Genomic DNA, 25,736 nt, shown 5'->3' with positions numbered 1-25,736 from the left:
TACCACCACTGCTGCTATCCTGACTCGAAGGAACTGGACTGCTGGTGTAATATGTGAAGTGTTTGCAAGTGAATCAAGCTGCTGCTGCTGACCTGTAAACTGAGCTATTGATTTCCTGACAATGCAGATGGCATTTGCCCCAAAGAACCTTTTCTAAACAGGTCCACTTCCCCATATCCTTTCTTTTCTATTACCTCTGGTGGGTGGTGGGCTAGAAGGGAAGTTAAAGCTTTTAAGAACCATCATTATAAGTAGGATTTGAAAAAATTAAAGTTATAGGGTACTACCAAATTTGTAAAATAAAATAACAGAGGAAAGTACATATATAATAGTACATATATAAAAGTATAAAAATACATATATATATATGTGATACTTGCTTGTGTTGACTGTATTACTGTAAGGTCATTAATGTAGCAGAACCCTGCTCCCATGGCGGATCGAAGTCCTGCAGTCCCAAAAGTCATCCGGCAACAAAGACGATCACGCAATTCCTTGTTCATCCCATTCCGCAAGAGATTTTCAATCTGCTCTTTTGTTTTGGGATTCTGTTTTAAAAACAAAACAAAACAAAAAGCAGATCTATTTGAGAACATAAACTGCTGATACTGAGCCTGTCTGAGGACACAAAATGTAACTTATAAGCCTGGTTCATTAGATCCTAAAGTACTTATTAAAGTTAGTATATACTACAAAAATACAACAGCAGAGCACAAGACACAAACATATATAGTGTATAGTATATATTTATTAAAAATCCTTCCACTTCCTGAGTCCTCAAGAGATACTGAGTCCTTAAGAGAGGTCCCGCTGAGGGTGATTTACATTTATCTATTTTTATATAATCCTAAATTTAAGAACTATGAATTCCTTTAGTCAATTAAAGTAAGAGTCTTCATTAAACTTTAAAATATATAGACAAACTATTGGATAAATGCTATTAAGATACCTCCCAATGCCTACTTAACTAGATCTTCAAATCAAGATAAAACAGGCATGGTGGAACAAGCCTATAACCCATGAATGGGCATAGTTCTAATTGCTAAACAGTAAATCATCTTTTGCTTAGTTCTGAGAAACCAAGTACTAATGCAGGGATTGCAGGATAACAGTAACAAGATGGCTTGATGGGTAGAATACATACTGTTTTTCCTCTCCGTTCTTGTCTATCTCCTTCCTAGACCTAGAATTAATTACTTTGTGTCTCTACTAAGTATCTGATAGGGAGAGAGACTATCAGGAGTCTAAGGGCAACCTCACTACACTGCAAGCTTGAGACCCCTTTTCAAGAAACTAACAAACTAACAAACACACAAACAAATAAAACCCTTACTAGTCTTTTAAAAACCTCATTCCATTCATCTACAGCGCCAGATGACTATAATGAGATTTTAGGTGTCAAGTATGTCATGTTAGATTTTCATTAAAATGCAAACAAGGCATGAGAGACAAGGCATGCCAACATCCATATTTATAATTTTAGCATGTGTAGATTCCTGGATTTCAATCCCTAGCATAAAGAAATAAACAGGCAAACAAAAAGACCAGAAGATTTCAAATTGAAATAAAATTATGAGAAAGCCTAAATGAAATTTTCTAAAATTCTTTATGGGAGGACTAAATATTTAAAAAAAAATGCAAAATGAACCATAACTTCTCTCGCCAAAGTTACTATGAGTTGAATCTGTAGTATTTACATTTTTTGCATTGATAGGTTATAAAATGCTAATTAATGCTCGCCATTACAAACCAAGGCACACGACGGGTATTCAGTGCTAAGAGAACTTTGAATTTACACATAAAAATATCATTAATACAAAATTTAAACCAAACAGTTTCTGGTTATAGTAGAAACTAAAGTAACTGGAGTTTGTGGGCAAACTAGTAAGACATGGCAGTTCTATTAACTGAATTTTCTTTCTTTTTGAGACAGGCTCTCATGTAGCTCAGGCTGTGCTTGAACTCACTACATAGGTAGGGCTGGCCTTAGACTCTTGATTATCCTGCCTCTACCTCTCAGGAGCTGAGATTACCGGCATGTGCCACCATACTGGGCTCTGAAATTTTAATAACACTGAAGAGTGTGCATGTGTAAAACCTAGATTCAAGCATGTTCTGTTTTGTAAATGGCATACACTAACATCTACACAGCCTGGATAAAAATAGGAATAGCTATTAGGAGAAAAATCTAAACAAAAGAATATCTAAGCTACTAACAAACTATCCCAAAGTTAAAGGTATCATTAGATTTGAAAGAAGTAAAACGAAGCTGTTAACATCAGGAGATTAAAGCAAAACCCGAATGGCCTCTTTATGCACAGAGGATGAGTACTGATTTCCAGTTAGTGAGGCTGTAAATTGGGAAGGTTTTCCAGAGTAATTGCAGCAAAGCATCAAATTTTAGGTCGCATATGTTTTTGACCCATGGATTTTTGTGCTGAAGCAATACTTTCACTCAACACCAGAATGTTCGCCGCTCCATTCTTGCTGGTAGCATTATTGTAACTATCACACAGATGAAGAAAAAAGGAGTCACAGATTCCCCAGAGGACTGAGCTAGCTGGGCAGGATTTAAACACATTTGGTTGAACATTTGGTCTGGTTCTAAGTAGAAAACAATTGTACTGAGCAGGTTAATAATGTGTAAAAACAATTCAACTCCAGGTACAATGTGAAACAGCATCTTTTTTGATACAGCTACATAAATATGTAAACGATCCACCACTATGAGCTGACTAAAGATACTTCCTAATGTTAAACTGCACAAAAATGAGAGCAGGACCTAAACTTCTCTGTATTACAAATCTCAGATACAGTACTAACTTAAGTCCTATTTCTTAAAAAGCTACTGTTTGAGAAAAATATGAATGGAGAATCATGATACATTAAACACAGTAAACCTGTATGGGAAAGAGTTAAATGATTACGGCGACAGACATTTGAGGTTTATTTTAAATTCATGTCTCTATTAATTAATAGCTAGATAATTAAATTATTAATTAAATTACATGGTGTTATAAACTTGGAAAAAAGACTTACAAAGCTATGTAGTTATAAATAGCTTCTATTTTTTAGATAATGAAATTGAAGTTGTATTTTGTTGCTAAAAATATTTAAATATGCCAAGCAACCAGAGCTTCCAGGGACTAAGCCACTACCTAAAGACTATACATGGACTGACCCTGGACTCTGACCTCATAGGTAGCAATGAATATCCTAGTAAGAGCACCAGTGGAAGGGGAAGCCCTGGGTCCTGCTAAGACTGAACCCCCAGTGAACTAGACAGTTGCGGGGAGGGCGGCAATGGGGGGAGGGTCGGGAGGGGAACACCCATAAGGAAGGGGAGGGGGGAGGGGGATGTTTGCCCGGAAACCGGGAAAGGGAAAAACACTCGAAATGTATATAAGAAATATTCAAGTTAATTAAAAAAAAAAAAAAAAAGGAAAAAAAATATTTAAATAACCAAATGATGCCAGTAAACAGTAAAAAGGGGGTTGGGGAAATTTAAAATACAATTTCCAGGGGTTAGGAGCGCTTAATAAAAAGCAAAAGGCCCGGGGTTCGGGCCCCAGCTCCGAAAAAAAAAACCAAAAAAAAAAAAAAAGAAAGAAAAGGCAGGCAGAAAAAATATGAAGTATTTTCATTAGTATTAAAAAGTGTACATGTGGGGTTGGGGATTTAGCTCAGTGGTAGAGCGCTTGCCTAGCAAGCACAAGGCCCTGGGTTTGGTCCCCAGCTTTGAAAAAAAAAAAAGAAAAAAAAAAAGAAGAAAAAAAAGAACCTTCAAAAAAAAAAAAAAAAAGTGTACATGTATGCCTTAGTTCATGCAAGAAAAGAAGAAAACTAAAAATTAATTATCCCTGAAGCAAATACCAGGAGTGGAAACTGAGGTGAAAAGGTGACATTTATGTTTTATAGCCCTAATACTGTCTGGATATTTCATGTACATAGAACCCATCATTTATTATAACTACCAGTTTTGTATTCATAATGAGTGACTCTATTGTGAGCTTGTGTGAAATCTTTTTCATCTCACAAACTGCCCTTATTATATCACTGCTTGAGAAGTCTATTTCTATTTACCCTAGATATGGAGAGAAACGGTGGACTGAAGAAATGATTCAGCCACGTCCAGCCTGGCAAGTCAGTGCATTTAACTTGGCTTACTTGTAAGAGGATGGGCAAGTTCTAGCAGCCTGATAAGACTTTCCCTCCTGGCAACTGGTAAACACATACATGTCCTCAGGAAGCAGAGAGGTTGATTGGTTATTTATTTATTTTATTTTGCAAGAGGGTCTCACTATGTAGTTCTGATTGGCCTGGAACTCGTTATGTAGACCAGGTTGGCCTGAACTCACAGAGATCCACCTGCCTCTGCTTCCCAAGTGCTGGGACTAAAGGGTGTGCCACCATGCCCAGCTTGATTGTTGCATCTCTATGTAACTAAAATGAATAAAATGAAGTAACTACTTACATAATACTCATAGAACATTTAAGTCCAAATGCAAATATGAAAAAAGTAATCTTTTAGTATTAGTATTATTTTAAAAATGTTTTTATTAGCACATGTTATATATAATACGTATCATTGTAACATTCTCGTGCATGTACAAGTTTCAATCACATTGTCCTCCTCCTCATTACTCTTTCCTCTTTTCTACTCTCACCGACTCTTTAGCCCCATCTTCTACTTTCACACTTGCGCTTACAGTTTTAATTGATTTTTGGTGACTCAATGAGTTTCGTTGGGGCTCCTTACAGCTACGTGAGTGAGGGATGTTTACCAGAGCCATATGCACCCTGCCAGTGGCTACACCACTGAATAAAATGGCTTTCCCAAGATTCTTTGAATACACAGAAATGTTTAACATTTACCTTCTTACAACCTTTCACAGATATGAAGAAAACTACACACTACACCAAGTCACACCAACTCTGCCAACAAATGAAGGAATTTATATCACTTACATATGAAAAATCATATTGGACTCGTCTAAGCTTTTCTGAACCTCTTATGCTCATAATTAGGTCCTTTTGCATTGCTTCTGTGTAATAAATATAAATGCATTTAAAGTACTTTAAATAAAAGTAACCGAGCTTGTCAATGGGTTTACCTGTAAATCCTTTCCCATACCTGTGATGGACAGATAACACTTACGGCAAGGTTGACTGAACTTAGAAGCCCTATGGAAACACACCTCTGTGCTCTCTGAGGGTGCTTCCAAAAGGCTTGCTTGAAGAAAGACCTATCCTGAATGTAGACTGCAGCATCCCATGGGCTGAGGTTATAAAAGGAGAAAGAAGCTGAGCACCATCTTGCTGCCCCAACTCTCTGATCCCGATTATGGATAAAAACACTCAGACACCTCCTTCACCTGCTGCCATGCCTTCTCTGTCATGAGGAGTGATCTCCTCAAACTCTAAGCCAAAAAAAAGGATGTCTTCCTTTAGTTGCTACTTGTCAGGTATTTGGTCACAGCAATGAGAAAATAATTAATATACTATTTTATAATCCCTATGCAACTTGAATCTACTTAAGAATATCTGAGTGACCTAACAGCTTGCAAACAATCTGAACCATGCACTGTATCTCAGAAGATTAGAAAAGATATTAAAGAACACAGTATCAGTTAACAATCCCAATTCCTGATACTGCTATTCAATAAAGGGAGCCTATGTACAAACTCTTCTGTAATTCAGAATGTCTAAAATTACAAAACTTTGTTGTTCTTAAATATCTCAGTCAGAGATCTATATTTGAACAACAAATACCAGGTTAAGAAAATAATAAAGAATTTTTAAAGTTTATGTCTAAAGAGAAGTTGAAATAGGAAACTGCAACCTGAAAACCTGAGGAGTGGACACGGCTGACATTTACTTCTGAGGGTCAGCCAGCTTGGAGATCCATTTCCACAGCCCTGGAGCAGAGCAGGGAATACAGTCAGATGACTGCTTATTAGCTTCAAAATATAATCATGTTCTTCCCAATTGAAGCAAGTTTATTTAATACTGGCAAGAAAGACAAACATTGGCCAGGTCCATATCCAGGAGTCCCAGAGAAATGGCCCAAAATATAATCATGTTAAAGGAGTGTCTCCCCATATGAAAATATCTGTGTACAATTCTAAATTTAATTTCCTCATCTTTAAAAAACTGTACTCAAATTATCATTAAATTAGCCTAGATAAAAAACTTGAATGGCTATACTCATCAATTTACTTGAAAAATCATTTTTCTGGGAAAAATAAAAATCCAAGAAATGAAAACATTAACTAGACCACAGCCAGAAAGTGAGTTTTAAAATACAGCTTTGCTATCACTTACGTGTAATATTGGATAGGGAAAGATTAATGTGAAAAGTTAAAGATGCCAATTATTGTATTTTAAAGCCTTCCTGGGGATGTAGCTCACTGGCAGGGTGCTAGCTTAGTGCACAGGCCCCAGCTTTGATCTCTAGCTATGAAAATAAGAATGCAGCTAGAGAGACGACTTGGTGGTTAAGAGCACTGGCTGCTCTTGCCGAGGACCCAGGTTTGATTCTCAGCATCCACATGGTAGCTCACATTAACTCCAGTTCCAGGGTATATGATATCCTCTTCTTAAACACTTAGGCATGGCTGTGGTACACAGACATATATGTAGGCAAAACACTATACACATAGACTAGTAAAATAATTAAAACTAACTAAATGGAAATACCTATTTACCAAGCACATACTATGTGCCACATTTAGAAGATACTATTGGTTACTATGTAGTGAGGTGGAAAAGTAAGTAAAAGGGCAGTTTCCACAGAGTATGCTGGGTTCTGGGTGGTAGATCAGTATTTGGACTACGTTTTTAAGCCAGGATGAACTGAGGAAAGGGAACTGAAGGAAGCAAGGTCTGACCTGACAGTGAAAAGTGAGTATGAACTCGATGTTGGAGGGGACGGGGGAAAGCTGCGAGTAGAAACACGATGATTTCAGTATTAGATTTAGACTAGACTGGCTCTTCGCAGTAACTCAGTAACTTAGTTAAATTAAATCAAGACACCATTTTCATCTGATTTTAATTTTTAGGTGAAAATGGCTTTGTGATTTAATTTTAAGAGTTTTTAAGAGCAGAGCTAGGGAAGAAGGTTGAATTTACTATGGCTGGATAATAAATCCTTCCAACTTTAAGGCCGAAATCAATAACTACTTATTATCTTCCACAGTTTCTGTAGACAGGAAGTGTCTGAGGCCTCTGTTGAAAGACTCAAAGATCTGCTTGCTGGAATCAACTCCAATTGTGTCTGTTGTGTATCTGACAGCGATGATAGCTGTTATCAAGGACCCATGCTATTAAACAGAACATCTACAAAGGGCATTCCTTGTAGCCTGGATGCCCTCCCAGTGCTGGGTTCTAAGGGCAAGTATCCAGAGAGCAGCTCTACCGCCTTTCCTGGTCCAGTCCTGGACAATCACTTCCACTGCTCCTGCTTGTTTCTTGAGGCTATGACAAAATCTCATCCAAGTTCTGGGAGAGGGGACACTCTTCAACTGAGGCATGACAAAGCCATGCAGAAAAAGAACGTGAGATGAAGTAAGTAAATGACCCTAGTTATTTCTGAAAGCTGAAACTTGCACAAAGGGACTTTAAAACCCCAAATTTAGAAATCTGAAATACTACTTATCCCAACAATTTGGAGTAAAAGGCTACTTAGCCAGTAGCTCGAATATTAAATAGTCTTGATCCAGTTGTTCTAGTTCTAGATATTTATCCCAGCTGGTCTGGTTCATGGCCAGTTTAGTCTATGTGATTGTCTCCAAAACAAAACAAAACAAAAATAAACATACCAAAGATTTCGTTATAAGGATACTCACTAAAATGTTAATAATATTAACTAAATAAGTAAACCACATATTCTATAGAAAAATGGTGAAATAAAAAAGTCTAACATAAGGAGCTAGGGAGATGGCTTTGTTGGTAAAGTGCTTTCCCAAGCATGAAGATCTCCATTTAATCCTGGGTATCTATATAAAAAGCTGGTCTTAGTGACATGGACTTTTAATCCCATGATGGGAGGTGGAGACAGGAAGATCCCTGGGCCTCTATGGCCAAACCAGCCTAGCCTAACAGGTGAGCTCCAGGCCATTGAGAGGCCCTGTTTTATAGGTAATAGATAACACTACTGAAGACAACATACAAGGTCATCCTCTGGCCACCAACCTCACATGCACCCACAACACCCAAAAATGCACATGTACCTACAAATATGAACAAGCACACATATGCACATACATTAAAAGTATAATGATACATTCAAATATCATCTCCAGAATCTTATTAACTTTTAATGGTATGTGAGATACTCAGGATTTTTACCTTAGGAGATATAAGCCATAAGTTCATAAGTCATATATGTAATAATTCCAGATTTGTAAAGTCATATATATGCATTAAAATACAAAATGTGACCGTTCTTTGCTAATATTCTTATTCTTTCCTTGTTTAGAGTAATGTAATTAGGTATAATTGTAATTATGGGCAAGCTTAGAGCATACATCAATACCAAAGTTAATCCATAAACTGGTATTATTCATTAGCTTAGGAAAGTTCACAGTTGCAATCTCTTCAAATACTGTTGCTGGTCTACTCTCTTTCCTGTCCCTGGTGGCTTCGATCCAATGGATGTGAGAACTAAATTATATCATCTCAGGCCTCACACCCACACTTCCTCTTCAGCCTTCCTACTATCACTCTGTCACTTCAGTCTTCCTTCTCAATATTCCTGCTGCCCTATCTGTAGGTTGCTAATTCTCTCTTTAACTCTGAATTTTACTAAAGTAAAATGTGGGCTCAGAATCAGAATTTACACTTAAAAACATACCAGCTTTTGCATTATTTTACTTCTCTGCCTAATGTTTAATTTTCTCTTTTTGATCTCTTAAATTTGGTGATCGACATTAGTTTAAAGTCTGTATATTAGAATTTAACATGAAGCACTCTACAAGTCAGTTTGTAGCACATTTGTTTTTGTGGGGATTGTTTATGTTGACCTGTTTCTTTAATGGATCTGGCTAACTCACTCTACGCTGGGTGTTTTATTTGTAATGTTATTAATATGGACAAATTGAGGCCTTCAATGAAGGCTTCAAGCACTGTAGCTGTAAATCAAGCACATGAGACAGAGGCAGAACAACCAGCAATTCAAGGTCATTTTTGTCTACAGAGTAAGGCTACCCTGGGCTACTTGACATCCTTTCTTAAAACAACATGAACAAAAATGAATGTACTTCCCCTTACATAGATTTCTTTCTTCTCTTTTCTTGGGTACCTAAAACCAACAGCAATCTAGGCTGGTTTTAGCCTAATTTTCAGGCCACTCAAATAACTCAGACCTGGGGTTTAGTGCGTTTAGTGCTGATACTGAATCCATAAGTAGTCGTATGGTGGCCCTTTAAACTCTCATTCTTAAGTAACAGTACTAGACTCTAGATTCAATTTTTGCCTGTTTATAAACCTTTTAAAGCCCAGTGCCAGGAATGGGTTACTTCTTTTAGAGCTGTTGGCTACTGAGGCCCCATAGACCCCCCCAAACATTATAGGTTATCACTGCTCTCCCTACCCTTGATTTTATTTATGGACTTTATTGCTGAAGACATATTTGAGTCATAGAATATGGAGAAATAGGGGTTGGGGATTTAGCTCAGTGGTAGAGCGCTTGCCTAGGAAGCACAAGGCCCTGGGTTCGATCCCCAGCTCCGAAAAAAGAACCAAAAAAAAAAAAAAAAAAAAGAATATGGAGAAATAAAGCTGGCATTTATGTACATGAAAGCTTCATCCCTACTGGCTAATTTTCAGCGATAGAAGGTGCTATGAACGCTACTAGAGGAGAAAAGTAATCATCAATCACACCCAGCTGTGAACACCCCGAGACCTATAATATAATGACTGGCACAGCAAGACATGCCCACTAGTGGACATGTGGTAAGAATATCACAATCACTGACGACTGGATTGAAGTACCACTCCACAAGATCAAACCCATACCTGGTACCATTACTGTGACAAGAATCTACGGCTAGGCCCTAAGGGAGAACCTACTATACTGTTATTCTGCTAAGTGTACATAGAAGTAAGTCAACTTCTAATGACTTACCATTATACCAATAGATCAATGTAACTCCACACTCTCATTGAAGAAAATTTCTATTTGTAATAAACAGTGATTAACAGATACCTACAATTGGCCAAGTACAGAGAAGAGGAGAAAGCAGAATATTCAGTCCTGAGTGGAACCTTACCCCCTCCTCCCAGGGCTCAGGGATTATTGCAGAAGATGGGGCGAGTGTAGGAGAGCCCAAGGCAGTGGATGACAAGGAAATGGTGTCTTCTGAACACAGCAGTGCTGCTGCATGTATGAACTCAGAGCAGGTGCAACAACAGGAACAAAACCTATGACAGCTCGAGCCAGACCAAATCCCAGCATGGAGATAGGAGCTGGGCATGAATCCTGCTCCTAGCTTTGGAACTTTTGGCAGCTGTTAACTGCTGTGAGGAGAGAGAGTTTTCTTTCAAAGTGTAGCCCCTGGTGGGTGGACCAATCTCAGGGGAAGACCATATATTCAAGAATAGTTGAGTAACGCAAACTGGTCTTGATGGGCTTTTTAAAAAAATAAAGAACTCAAAGTCACACAGTTTGAAGGGTAGTGAACTGGGGTAGATCTGGAGTTATGGGAGGAGGAGTGACTATGATCAAAACACAGTATATAAAAACTAAAAAAAAAATAATAAAAATTAAAAAAAAAATACGAGAAATGGGAGGAAGCCTAAATAAAAGCTATACATTAAATGATGTATTTAAGTAGCTGAGAGTACAGGCTTGAACCACCAGGCCTAGCATCAAAATAGGGTTTTGGATTTTGTTGTTATTGTTGTTGTTGTTTTTAAACCAGAAATATTTTTAAGATGTTCAATGAAAAACGGTGATTTATCAAGTAAAATAATATATTATTGGTAAAGTTGGAATTATATTTTCCATGAAAAAATTTATAACAATGAATAAATAAATAAACAGATGATCTTCAAGGAAAAATGTGGAAAAAATAGGCTTCTTTCTTTCTCTCCCCCTTCCTTCCTTCCTTCCTTCCTTCCTTCCTTCCTTCCTTCCTTCCTTCTCTAGTTTGACACAAAATTTCACTGTGCAGCTCAGGCTGATATCAAAAACTAAGTTCAACTGATCCTCTTGCCGCCATCTTCAAGTAGCCATGGCTACGCTTGCTGAAGCTTCTTTCTTCACACATATATAATGACTCAGTAGAAAAGTTAGTAAAATCTATGAAGACAGTTTGTAGAAAATCAAATGAAGATTTAAGTATATGAAAACACACTCAGCCTCACTTTTTAAAAAAATAGAAATTCAAATAAAAATACAGTTTTTGTTTTTTATGTTAACACAGAAAAATATCTGATATTGAACTGTGAAGTCAAGAATTTGGAAAAGTGATGGGTGGTGATGGAGCACGCCTTTAATTCTAGCACTCAGGAGGCAGAGGCAGGTGGCTCTCTATGTGAATGAAGTTCTAAGCCAGCCTGGTGTGCAGAGCGAGTTCCAGGACAGCCATGGCTACACAATGGACCCGTCTTGAAAAACCAAACCAAAAAAAGATTTGAGAAAGTAAGACTCTAACTCTCCAGTGTTTAGATTACCACATTTGGCTGCTTCTACATTATTCCAAATAGAATTGTCAATTCACATTGCTAACAAAGTCTGAGCAGACATCATATTGATTTAATAAAGAAATGCATATTTCTAATGAAAATGAATCTGGGAAAGCAAAGACTTTTACGTATTGTGGACAGAAGAATAAATCACCCATTATGGAGGGTGACTGGGCAAAATTTGTAATATGTCACAACATTATATGCATGAAACCTAACTCAATAATCCAATTTCTGAGAACTGATACCATAGAGACACGTAGATATGTCTGAAGATGGTGCATTAGAAACAGTGGTGATGATAATAATAAAATAAGGAAAAAAACATAAGAAGCAGTTAAGACTGCATAATTAATTTGACTCATCAACTTACTAAAGTCCTATATAGCTCTTAAGTGAATGGAGCCCTTCTACAAATATACTGATGAAAAGTATTTTAAATGGGAAAAAAAAAATCAAAGGGTAAAACACCAGTAGGGTAGGGGTTAAATATCTATGAACATACACAAATACTGCTTAATGTTTCTGGATTTAAAAAAAGCTGGCTGTAGGAAGGCAACAGCAACAGAAAGCGGCAAGTGCTTTTCATAGCTTTGCATTTATAGCCTATTGTTAAGTAATCAATCATTTTACAGAATGGAAAGCTGGGTGTGTGGCACACAGGTATAACCTCTGCGAAAGGGAGGCTGAGGCAAGAGGATCTCTAAGCTATACAGCAATTTCAAGGACAGCCTGAGCCCTGTGGAAAAAAACCTTGTCTCCAAAAAACTATGCAGAATGAAAAAAAGCTATAAGTTCAAAAGTGTGGTAAACAGGAAAAAAAAATCAAGTCTACTATGCTAACAGGCAAGGAAAAATAAGACAGACATACTGACAAACATTATTTACATTAACTTAGTGAATATAAGCACAGACACCAAATATTTGGCTATTCATTGGGGCCTTCCCTCCTAAACCTTCATAGCTATGTACAAGATGAAAACAGAGAACAGAGACATAGTGACTCACACTTTCAACCCCAGCATTCCAGAAGCAGAGGCAGGCAGATCTCTGTAAGTTTGAGGGCAGCCGGAGCTAAACAGTGAGACCCTGTCTCAAAAGCAAAATAAATACAAGATCGCATCAGCCTTTCTAAAGAGGTTCCCTAGAATAAAGTCCAGAGACACCTCCAGTGTTTTCTGGACAGGTCTGTATTGCCGACATCTCAAGAGTACTTAGTATTAAATAGTGTTCTAGGCATTACACTACAATAACTGTTTTCTTTTTAAATGTTTAAAAAATGCTTGTGGTTACTGGTACTGACTGCATCTGGAAGATGAACATAGTTGTCTGTCATAAGAATGAAAGGACTCCAATATTCAAATGAGTACTACTGACTCAGATCATATTGAAATAAGGCTTCCTTTTGTAGAAGAACCCTTAGACCTGTCTGAAAAAAAAAAAAAAAAGCAGAAAGCAGAGTACTCGCTAAGCTCTATCATGAAAGTATGCACTGCAGAAATGATACTACAGGCTTCAGGGTGACCAGTTTTGAAATTTCTATACTGAGGTAGGACCACTCATAGAATATCAGATCTTTAACTAAAGTTGATTTTTAAAAAAAGTATAGTTTTAGCTGTTACTTAAATATTAAACACAGGGGATAAAAATCTAGAAGCAATCATGTGTTTACTAAGATTCTTAAACAATGGGTTTTATGACAGCATTATGAAGTTAGCTATCTATTTGAGCCAATTCACAACTTGTATAAAAATTAAAATATGATCTAATAGTCATAAGGACAAAATAAAATCATGTAAAAATGTTTGCAGGATTTTTTTTTCTTCTGACACTAAATTATGTGGTTTTAGAGCAAGCACTTAAAAGCTGCCTTTGTTACAAAGTATTAGACAATAACCAGCAGGGCAACACTCTGACCAGACTGCTTTATTATGCATATTTTTTCTTAAACATAATTATTCCTCCAGTTAATCCTAAAACTATTAGTACCTTGATTTTATTTGTTCCTTTTTTATGGTGATGTTAATGAGAATGCCTCCTGTCCCCACTCCCACAGGCTTGTCTGTTTGAAAATCTGGTCCCAGCTGATGGAACTCTGTGTAAAGGATTAGGTGTGGCCTTGGAGTAGGAGGTATGTCACTGAGGGCAGGTTTTGAGGTTTCAAAGCCCACACCACTCCTACTGTCTCTTTCTCTAGTTATGTCTCAAGGTGTAGTAAGCTCTCACCTACTGCTCCAGCCGTGCCTGCCTGCTGCCATACTTCCTCCCACCATTAACGCCAACAAATTTAACCATATAAGCCCAAATTAAACCTTCTTTTATGTTACCTTGGTTACTGTGTTTAACACAGCAATAGAAAAGTGACTAAGACAACATAATCTTATAGTGTCTTTCCCAACAGCAATCATTCTCCACTTCTCAGGCTATAAACTGAGTATTTATGACTTTACTTAATTCTGACACTATGCCTCTAGCATCAGATCAGATCTGAGAGATTAAAGGGTTTAGTGTTAGGGCCTAGGTAAAATATTAAGGCCTAGATGGAATGTTAAGGCTTCGGTAAAATGTTAAGGCCTGGGTAAAATGTGAAGGTCTAAGTAACTGTTACCTGGCTAGCCTGCCATTATAAGCAAACTTTCTCACGTTTCTACTGTTACTAGGGAACTTTCTAATGCCAAAATTGATTACATATTCTGCTACGTTCTGTGCCCTTGGAAACCAATCACAATAGAAATCAGTAGAACTGCTTTGTATAGTTACCCACAATAAGCTTGGACCTGAAACCAACCACCTAACAGGACTTCCTACACCTATGAATAAGCTTTTATGATATTTGCCTTTATAAGCTGCCCCTGGGATGGACCCCAACATAATTGAAACATCTGCACCAATATAAGAAACTATTTGGAATAAATATTCCATTTTGAGTAGTGGTCTAGTAAACTTTAAGTTCCCAAGACCTCCCTAGGAACTGACATCCTACTTGAAGAAAGAGACATGTATGTGGGTAACTGACATCCAGGGTGGCAAGTTAAGGCAGGAATGTTAGACAAGTCCCATCCTGGTAAATAAATTAGAACATGAATATTAGACCAGGCAAGTCCCCTGCCACAGTTGAGTATCCCAACCAATGGGAGTATGATAAGTGTACAACAAAGACATGTTCCACTATCCCTAAATCCTGATTGGCAAAATAAGTTGGCACAGATGTTCATGAATTTGGGGCTTAAAAACCCTGTAGGATCTTAATTCAGAGTCAGTTCTGAAATCTGGACTATGGCCCTGGTCGGTGTTCATACGGTTTGTGAGGCAATTCCTGGACCCCAACATTTAGTCCACAATACTTGTCCTTATTTTGGAATGCGAGTGCAAAGGATCATAGAACCATAAAATGGAGTTCTCACTGATGAGGAGCTCATGTTCAAAACTTCTAGAATGCCTTACAAAACTCGAGAGAGTAGTTGACCAGTTTATTATAAGGATGCAACTCAGGAACAACCAAATGGAAGAGATGAGTAAGGTAAGAAGTTGGGGGCGGAAGATGGGACATCCATTCTCTAGTTAGTAGTCCTCCTAGCATTTTGGATTCAGTGATTCAAAAGTTGTTACAGAGCCCAATTTCTAGTCCCCTGACCTTCGTACACTAGAGGTCCACAGGTCATTCTGGTGACCAGTCTATTCTAAGACTGTCCAGGGGCTCCACCTAATCATAAACTCAGATGTGATCAAAGGGGGCTGTTATGAATAACAAAGGATACTTCAATTACTCAGGAAATTCCAAAGGTTTTAGGAACACTGTACTAACAACCAGGGACAAAACCAGATGTATTTCTCATAACATAATACCAGATCACAGTACATCTGAAGCCAAGGAAATGTAAGCATGTTTTGTATATGTGCATATATTACATATGTATATATCTTCGATAACAAAGAAGAGAAAGGAACTTCCTGGTTCTATAATGGATAGCTAAATTAAAAATAGAAAAGAGAAAACAAAAAGAGAAAAATCACATCTAGTTAAGGTATAAAGCAAGAAAAAAAAGATACAAAAATATACATAAAATTTACATAAAATAAGTGATCTACTCTTGTCTTCCCAAATATCAAAGAACTTTTATGGAACTATAAACAAATATTTTTAAATAAGAGGACTAATAGCGTACTACAATTCAGATAAATATGAATTTACTATTGGCTTTTGATGCTAGGGACTAATCTGAGCTCTGCACATGCTAAATTAATGGGCTCTACAATGAGCTATACTCCCAGCACAGCACTCAATCTATTTTTGTAATCTGCATGCCATGGAAAAAACGTACTATAAAGCCACTGAGAACACAGGCATTTTCTAAGTGTTGATTCTTTAATATTGTTATATTTTTCAAATGTTTTATAAAGAAAAAATGAGAACACTACCAAGCATTTTCTACTACTCAGGCAAAACACTATGCATCTGGCTTTATCCATGTTTCCTCAACATTAGTTTCAGAACTTTTCTGTATACTTTTTTTATACATTGGGCTTACTGAGATATACTTTACACTTAAACCATTAACAGTGAATTCTGCCCTTTTAAGGGTTAAATTTAGTCAATTTAAACAAGTATATAAAGTCACACTACACAACACTACAATATTGTATTGATCACAAAATATACAACTATCATAGATCTCACATTACAAGTATTTGGCACAACAAAGTAAAAAAATCTAATTAAATACATACAATAGTGTACTTATTATATCTCTATGCAGAGACCCTTTTAAAAGATGTAAATTTGAGCTATTCTTTTCACTTCAGAGTGTCAAATTTTCTCTTTATAACATGGGCATCTATAGTAATTTGTTATAGTGATGTAAAACTGACTAACACATTAGGCTTTAAAATTTTAATTTTTATTGCATAAAGATAAAATATTTTAAAGAGAAAAATAACATGAGAAAATTCTGCAGCAAAAAACCCCACTTACATCAAAGAGATTTTCCAACAAGATAAGCTCTGGTTAGCTGAAAACTGAAATGCTTTGTATCTGAGAAAATATTTTTAATTTACAATGCTATGGCCTTTGTACTCCTTGGGACATTCAAATATGACCATTTTTATACTTTGGTAAGATACAGTACTGCGATGTCTAATCTTGTCATCTTGATGGGTTTTGGGATCAACTAAGAAACACATCTTTAGTTTGTATCTGTAAAGGCATTTCCTGAGAGATTTAACTAAAGTGGGAAGACTCTGCATTCTAAATGCGGGCAAAATGGGCTGGAGTCTAAGACTAAATAAAAAGGAAGAGGCAAGTTAAGCACTAGCATTCATCTCTGTTTCCTGGCCACAAATATAATATGCCAGCTGCCTCATGCTCCTGCTGCCATCTACACCTTCCATGTCATGATGGATGATACCCTCAGAGAAACTCAAAATAACCCCTCCCTCCCTTATGTTCCTTTTGTCACAATAATGAAAAAAATAACTAATACAAGTTCTTATTCAATGATTTAGTTGAAAAGCTCCTATACAGGATTTGTGACAATAAGCTCATACTGTCTCTTTTGCACTAGACCAAATCACTTTCTATTAACTCCTAACAGCAGAGGGCAGCAGCCTCAGTACTAACTAGCAATTTCAATAGTCATTAATTGGGAAGGCAGAAAGCATCATGAAACAAAGCACATAGGCCCTAACCCAAAATCACTGTATGACCTCTTGTGTAACAGTTTCCCCAAGAATGAAACATTGCACCTTTCAGGAGAGCTCCTTAAGCAGGTGGGTGCAATATTTCAAAACACTCCCTGAAATGGACCAGATTTTCTAGGCTCCTCCCTACCAGAGCCCAGCTGTAAAGATGACTGACTAAAACCAGACCCACTGCCTGGAAAAAGTAGAAACCAGCCCAGTGGCCTGGAAGAGGTTTAGACAACTTAGGCACCTAATAAGAACACTCTTCAACAGACAGGCTGGGCTGCCTGCAGGCTGTGCAGTGTTCCAGCTTCTCAAGCTTTGTTTACCTGTCACCCATGCTGGGGTGGACGTGGGTGATGCATCGGTCTTTCCTGTCATTTCCACTCCTGTAAGTAACTCCTCACCCATATATGTGTAAGTACTGCCAACAAAGCCCACTGGTTCTCCAAGTTTGACTTGGATGGTGTCTGTACTTGGGACTGTCCTGGGTTTCCTATCTGGAGTGAGCGGACTTGTGTGTTTCATCTCCCCGGGAAGTCTTGTCATACAACAGCTATACATTTGTACAGTCAAAATGAAATCCTACCTACAACATGGATGATAATGAGGACATTGTGCTAACTGATGTAAGACAGTAACGAAAGGTAAAGCACTCTATGACTCCACTTATATGAAGTACCCAGAAGAGTCAAATTCTAGAAACGGAGAAAAGAATGGTGGTTTTCTGGGGAAAGAGGAGGGAAGAAACACAAAATTTAATGGGCATAGAATTTCAGCCTAGCAAGATGAAAAAATTTGAAGGTCTGTTCTACAATAATGTGAATATTTTTATGGTAGTTAATGAATTATATATACCCTTAAAATGACCAAGACGATAACTTGTAAGCATTTCCAACACAATTAAAAAGTTAAATGCTCTGTTCTCCTTCTGGACGATTATCAAAGAGAAAAATAATATAATTACTAGGCTAAGGTACTCTAAATATTGCTTACTTTAGACTTTTCTAGCAGTATACTGTGCCATCTGAAAAGAGGTGTTCAAACAGAGTTTCTTACTTAAGCTTCATCAATCAACTATTCAAAATCAAGTCAGGTAATATTTTAGTTTGCTTCATTTGTGGTCAGTAATTTACTTTTTTTTTTTTAATTTATTTTATTTATGTATATGAGTACACTGTAGCCATCTTCAGACAAACCAGAAGAGGGCATCAGATCCCATTACAGATGGTGGTCAGCCACCATGTGGTTGCTGGGATTTGAACTCAGGACCTCTGGAAGAGCAGTCAGTGCTCTTAACCACTGAGCCATCTCTCCAGCCCTTACTTTTTTTTTTTTAAGCTCAGGGTGGCACGCTTGCTAGGCAAGCACTATACCACTAAGCTATTTCCTTCCTTCTTGCTTTTGCTGACCTACCCATTCTGCTTCTTTCCCTTCCTTCTGTTCTTTAGAGGTGACGGCTTAATTGCCTTTCTGATTTAATAAAAATGACATGACATCTTCACCATTTAAAAGATATCTAGTATCTTTAAAAAAAACTACTTAGGACATAGACATTGTGTTCCATATTTCTTTTGATACACTGTGGATCTAGAGCATAACTTATCAACTAGAATTTCTTCATAATGGACCCCTACAGTAGTTATTACATACAAACTTTTCTTACAGCACCTACTTATTTGTTTCTTCAACTTTAATACTTATATATGTGTGTATACATATATGCATATATATGCATATGTGTGTATATACATACATACATACATACACACATACATACATACACACACACACACACATTTGGTAGAGGAATCACTTTTTTCTTTCATTTCCTAGAGCTTATCTTTGTTTCCTATTGCTTTTTCATACTATCTTTTCTTATCTGATGATGAAATAATTCTCTATTTTTAATTTATAATTTTGGAGGTTTTATTGTTCCCATTGTGTGTGTGTGTGTGTATTATACATCATATATATGTTTATGTATTTACCTATTGCTTTATCTTGTTGTTCATACAAACTGTTTTCTTCATATAGATTGATAGTTATTAATAATCACAGATTTTTTCTGGGAAGTTAGCATGAATTTTCTGTTTTGTAAATACAACATGTTTTCTGCCAACATTTTCCTAACTAGAATGGTCAGTTGGGATTCCTATGTCTGCGAGTTACTGTTCTCAGGATTTTATTTACATAGATCAAATTAATCTGTGTAAACTTAAAATTTTAATTTAATATTTCAAAAGAATAACTATATAACTATCAAATTTTTAAAAGTGATATTAGTCTAAATGTGGCCTGTACCTCAAGGCTTCCCATTCAAAGACTTGGTCTTCGGTATGAGGTACTGAGGTAGTAGAAGCTTTTAAGAGTTGAGTCCTAATGTGAGGTAACTGGGTCACCACCAAAGGCACTTCCCTAGGGATTTTGTGGATGAGTTCAAACAAGAGTAAGCTGTAATTTATAGAAGAGAGGAGAGGAGGTAATATGAGAGAAAATTTAAACAGCAAGGCTCACTCCTCCCTGCTCTCTGGCTTTCTGCCTCACTGTGTAATCCCTTTCACATATGCTTCTGTCATGACTCCATCAGCCAGGAGGCTCTAACTCGAGCCAAACAAATGTGGTTACCTGATCTTATGCAAACTGAGCTGAATAAACTTCCTTTCTTCATACATCACCCAGGCTCAGGTACTTACTATATAATAAAATAGGCTTGAGGAATTAATTCACAGCCATTTGTTCTGGTTAATTTGTTGAAAAATGTTCTGTTATTAGATATCTGAAAATCACTGGCTTAGATTGATCTTTTATTTCCTTTTCCAGGCTCTTTATAAGCCTAACCTATCTTCAGCTTCATATTCTACTCCTTCTTAATACAGATCTACATTCTGAGACCAGAATGTTCTATTTACTATTTCTTAAACTGCCATGGCAAATTCCTGCCTCCACATTGTTGTTAATATACAGGACATTTGTTGTTGTTACAATCAGCAGAGCAGCTCTGCCCTGTATCTCAGTCCTCCTTCCCTATCCACTCACCCATATTTTACCAGTGCTTAACATCCTAGATATAAATTCACATTGGAACAGAATCAACAGACAGTTGTCATGTTAAAGAACCCAGCTTTTAGGCCAGGACTGCTTGTCTGTAACTTGATAATGCATGAAAGCCCTGAATAAAAGAAACAGGAAGGAGGTATGAGCCTTACCTTAGTGCAGAGGAGAACACATTGGTAATGGAGTTCTCTGTGCACAGCTAATAGGAGGAACTCCTTTCCCCTGGACATAAGGGGTTAGAGTAAAAGCATAGCCCCACAAGAGATGGATGCATTTACTTGTTTCAAGTTGATGCTGTTAAATGTTATATGTTTTATTCTCTGTGAGTTGGCTTTATAGTCACCAAAAATCTTTGGATTACTTGGCTTTCCCTATGGTTATCTACCAAATGCCCGAATTAGAAATTAATCTACTGCATCTATATCACAAAACATAAGTTAACAAAACAATATTCTTAAATCAGTCATCAGTTTCTATACCCTTGAGTTCACTGACTCATTTTGAGACTAGGGAAGTGAACACTCTAAATAAGTCTGGATGCCAGTAGGAGGTCGTATCCACCCAAGTCTGGTAAATCTGCATAGAAAGCAGCCTACAGCAGCTACACAAGAGTGCCCTGCCCACAGTAAGTCTGATTAGAAAAACAAAAAATAAAAAAAACAAGAGTCTCATGCTGTTTAGGCTGGTATGGGACTCACTGTGTAGCCCAAGCTGGCCTCTAACTCTAACTGCTCTTACTGTACCAGCCTCCTAAGCATTGAGATTATAGGCAAGAGTAACCATGCTGGGACTGTCTTCTTGCACTATTTTCTTTTTAGCACTTACATATACTCTTTTTTAGAAAATACGATTTATTTTACTTTGTTTATATGAGTACACTGTAGCTGTCTTCAGGCACACCAAAGAGGACATCAGATCCCATTACAGATGGTTGTGAGCCACCATGTGGTTGCTGGGAATTGAACTCAGGATCTCTGGAAGAACAGTCAGTGCTCTTAACTGCTGAGCCATCTCTCCAGCCCTTACATATACTCTTAACTGCTGAATCCACTAATGATATCCTACTGCTCTTCAAAATCTTTCCAAAGACTTCTCTCTATGTACCTTAAGCTCTGGCAGACACAGATGTGTTAACTACACTCATTCAATTTTCCATCTTTCTGACTCTCAGTCTCTCCCCATCTTAGCAAATCTGAATGTTAACTGAGAAAGTTCAACACAGATAATATCTTTTTTTTTTCATGAAGACTTTTCAATGTACACCAAGCCATCAAAGCTAAAATTAGTAATGTTGCTGACTATGGCAAATAGCAAATTGCCCTTGAGACCAATTTATAACTTATCACATGCTTTACCAATCTCAAAGAATCAGCAGCACTATCAGGATTCCTTGATTGGTATTAATCAGAGATTGAGCTCAGACTCCCTGAAGTAAAAGACTATAAGTACTGAACTTAATACTTATATTCCATTTTGTACTCCAAATCCTAGTGGCCTTGGACTTAGCCTAGCTTACTTATGTATCAATTTACAGTAGATAAACCTTTGTTTCTCAAATAAAACCATTATCTCCCATTAAGAAAGAGATCAATAATATATAATTAATAAAATTATTTAAGTCTGTTTTTCGGTTAAGGCACTCATTCCTTGTTCCCTATATTTTATTTAGGAGCATTTGTTTTATCCTCTTTTCTGTTCCTTGAGGTCTACATTTATTTCCTCTTCTCTCTCATGTAGGCTTTCCCTGTTCTTTTTATGTATATTCCGTTCTCATAAAGTCGTCTATGACCATACCACTTCATGATCACTCTCACTTTTGAACTCCCATAAGCACTGGATGACTGCAACCACATTTATTGCGACTGTGACTGTTGTAGCATTATTTTTATATGCATCTTACAGTCCTTAAATATTTCAGTATATCTTGGCAGTATCTGGGCATAGCACAGACAAGAAATATTAATTCATTCAACTGGGACATTTATTAGGAAAAACATAGACAAAGCTGACACTGAAAGAGAAAAGAATGTCATTATTTTTAGTGTGGTCCACAGATAAGCAAAACTATTATCAATCACCTTGGAAGCTCACTAAGGCTGTCAGGCCCCACCCTAGCTGTCTGGTCAGAAATGCCTCTTAAGATTCCGAGATGATCTGTTAGCAGTTTCAGGTTTGAGAAATACTGGTTCTGACTCTGGAATTAGAACATCTTAGAAATATATGACCCAGTAACACCAAATACTTAATTGTAATTGCTTATTTATTGGACTTCCTTATCTACTAACTAAAGACTTGCTGATGGCAAGAACTCTTTCTATCTTCCTCGCCACCAGTATTTCCTGGCCGGCCTAGAACACTCAGTATTCTGTTGGTTTTGTTTGTTTTTGTTTTGTTGTGTTGTGCTTCTTCGTATCTTGCACAGATACCTGGGGGAAAATGAAAATGAACTGTCTCAGAAAGCTAATCTAGGTAGTTTTTTTTTTTTTGTATAACATGTTCTCACATACTTCCATACAAACCCCTTAATTCAGTTTTAAATGTGCTGCCTTCTGTTTTAGCAGCTGTATCATATGCACTTGATTAAACAAACACTTGGATTATCATCCCATCCTCTGAGAGAGCCTCCAAAAGCCTCTTTTAGAAGTGAAAAGGGTGCATTTTAATTCTAGCTTTCACCAACCCACCCTATATACCTGCACAAGGAGAGGAAGAGGGCAGAAACAATGGCATCAGTAATTCTGAAATTCTTAAGAAATTCCTAAATATCTGTCTTTTAAGATTTGAGAAATAATGGTGCAAACACTAGCAGTACAACTAGACTATTCAAGATGTATATGGCCACAATTCTTTGAACAGGACTTCCAATAAAGAACTGCTGGCAGAGGAATGAAATAAGAGGAGAACCCCTGTCACATTCAATAGCAAAAGGTGATACCAGAAAATAAGAGTGAAATAGACCAGTGAATACCTAGCCAGCGATTACCTAGTGACAGAGGGTGGAAACACACCAGAGCACCAAAGCAGATAGTGAGTGGTTAGTAACGTTCAAGAAACGTACCAGAAGCCACTTTCAGGTTCTGCAGAGAGAAGGAAGTCAAGGGTGAAAGAGGAAAGGAGATGGAATGCATAGTACACGGAATGTAACTTACAATGATGAGGATGAGGAATAAAGTATTTTTGAGAATGAGAAATGAGAGGCACTGGAAGAGAAGGGGTAGCAGGGGAGGAAGCCGGGCTGCGGTGTAGCCTACCACAAAAGAAAGCGACTGCAGTTGTCCCTGCCCAGCCTAGCCTGCCTAGGGGAAGCAGCCCCTGCATAGGTGAGAGGCATCGCCCAACTCCACTAGCCTTGCGCTAGCTGAAGCCATCTCCCCTGGAGCCAGCAGAGCCCTGGGTGGGTACCGGAAAGGGCGGACTGTGAAAGGGTGGGCAGGAAGAAGGGACAGATGCCGGGGTGACCAGGTACCCACCTTGTCCCAACGCAGCCACTGCCCGATGGCCGTGTCTAGCTGGGGGTCCCCGGTGAGGTAGGGGGCGTGGAGCAGGTTAGAGTTCAGGTCATCATTTGCGTTCTCAGCCATGATGAGCTGCGGTCCCGAGGGGCAGGCAAGATACCGAATCCGGGGGCTCTAGGTGCGCTCACCAGAGTCCAGAAACCCCCTCCTTGACGAAGGGCATGAGAGACCAACCGCGAGCTGTTCAGTCAGCGCCAGCTCCTGCCGCAGCTTCAGCGAACCCGGAGGGAGGGCGGAGACAGGACAGCCGCCTCCCAGCAGACTAGCTCCGGATCTCAGCTCGAACTGACTGAGGCGGGCGTGAGGCGAGAGAACAACAACAGTCCCAGATGTCTGGGTCGCCGCCTTCGCCCGCGCCGCCTTAGGCCCCGCCCCCGCGCCGCCCGCGCCGCCCCCGCCCGCCCCGACCCGTCCAAGTGCCCGAGGCATGAGGCGCGAGCCCGGGAGCGCGCGCCCCGCACCTCCGCAGCGGCGTTTACTGTCCGCTGAGGCAACGGTGCACAGCTGGCTTTATTTTTTTAATGCCGTTCTTCAGCTGTCTTTCCCTTATCACCCGCCCCACACTCGCACGTGTCTCTCCACCTGGCGCCCCAGCGGTCTCAAGCAGCCCGCCTCTGCACTCACTAGGAGAGTCCCCGGCGCGCGCAGGCCCCACCCTCTTCGCCTCAGGGCTTCGTCTTGCTTCAGAGCCGAAGGGGGCGCGCGTGAAGTCTCATGGGAGTTGTAGTTTTTCCCGGTTCCCCGAGTTCTGTACACCCGTTGCCTTCCCTTCCCTCAGAGAGAGAAAGCACCAGCCCATGGCTGTTGTTCCCTGACGCTTCTTATGTTGTGCAGTGGTGGTCTCCTGCTTTAAGGTTAAAAAAAAGGGGGGTGGGGAATGTCGTAAGGAACAACCGTATCTATTTGGTGCTTGAAAGTTTATGAGTCGTTTTTTTGTCATTTCGTCCATTCCGTGTAAACATTTTCCATTCCCATTTTACACAGAGGGAACTGAAAGGCGAACTGAATTTTCTGAGCAGTAGTGTTCTTGAGAAATGAATGCGAGTTTCAGTCTGTAGCATTACCTCAACTAGCAGTTGTTTTTGGTCGACTGCAACAGCAGAATAGAGGTAGAGAGAATATAATATCTGGAAAATATGTAAGAATGTTCTCAGATGATGGGCCAGCATTTAACCCTATTTTAAAAATGTACAAATATCATAAAATACATAAACCAATACAAGTAGGAATACAGAGGAAAAAAAGAACTGGATACCGTCAAATGGAAATAATTTCTTCTCATCTTGGCTTGCTCTCTTCTATACAATGTATGCCTTTCAGGTCTCATTACTTGAGGCCAGAGATATACTGAAGCCTACATATGGGCCACTCTGATTTCTTTGTTTTTGAGACAGGGTCTCCCTCTGTGGCTCTGGCTAGCTAGCCTTGAGCATGATATACACCATGCTGAAATTGAACTCACAGAGATCCATCTGCCTCTGTCTCTTGAGTGCTGGAATTACCGAGGTGCACCACCATGCCATGCCAATTACCCCACTTTCTTGGTCTGATTTGACCAAGTATATTAAAACTCTCCCTCATCAGCTTTTTGTTCTTGTAAGGAGTATATAATGTTTATAGCATGTCAGTACAGTAATTGAAGAGATACTTTTAGAGTGTTCGGAGGCTCACAGAAAAAAGACATAATGAATTCAAAGTACATCTTTTATTTTGCTTAAGGTGTCATTTGCTCTAATAAAATCCAAACTACTAGCATAAAATAATTGTACTGAGAGTTTCTGTCATTGTTTGGAGTTG

The 25,736-nt window shown here is 38.4% G+C and overlaps 1 protein-coding gene across 1 annotated transcript in view; it reads right to left on the bottom strand.

Annotated features, from left to right (window-relative positions):
- The window catches only part of Pgm2l1 (phosphoglucomutase 2 like 1), a 43,409-nt gene extending 19,115 nt beyond the window's left edge, over positions 1-24,294 (bottom strand). The window contains exons 1-2 of the mRNA XM_032893039.1: positions 23,895-24,294; positions 381-548 (exon numbers count right to left, since the gene is read on the bottom strand). Of these exons, the coding sequence (XP_032748930.1) occupies positions 381-548; positions 23,895-24,005 (279 nt within the window). The 5' untranslated portion in view covers positions 24,006-24,294. The remainder of the gene's footprint in view (positions 1-380; positions 549-23,894) is intronic.
- Between the last annotated feature and the right edge of the window lie 1,442 nt (positions 24,295-25,736).

The sequence above is a fragment of the Rattus rattus genome, chromosome 2 (assembly GCF_011064425.1).
Source record: "Rattus rattus isolate New Zealand chromosome 2, Rrattus_CSIRO_v1, whole genome shotgun sequence".
Taxonomy (NCBI): domain Eukaryota; kingdom Metazoa; phylum Chordata; class Mammalia; order Rodentia; family Muridae; genus Rattus; species Rattus rattus.
Note: the sequence above shows the minus strand (reverse complement) of the source record. Positions and strands in the feature narration are given on the sequence as shown.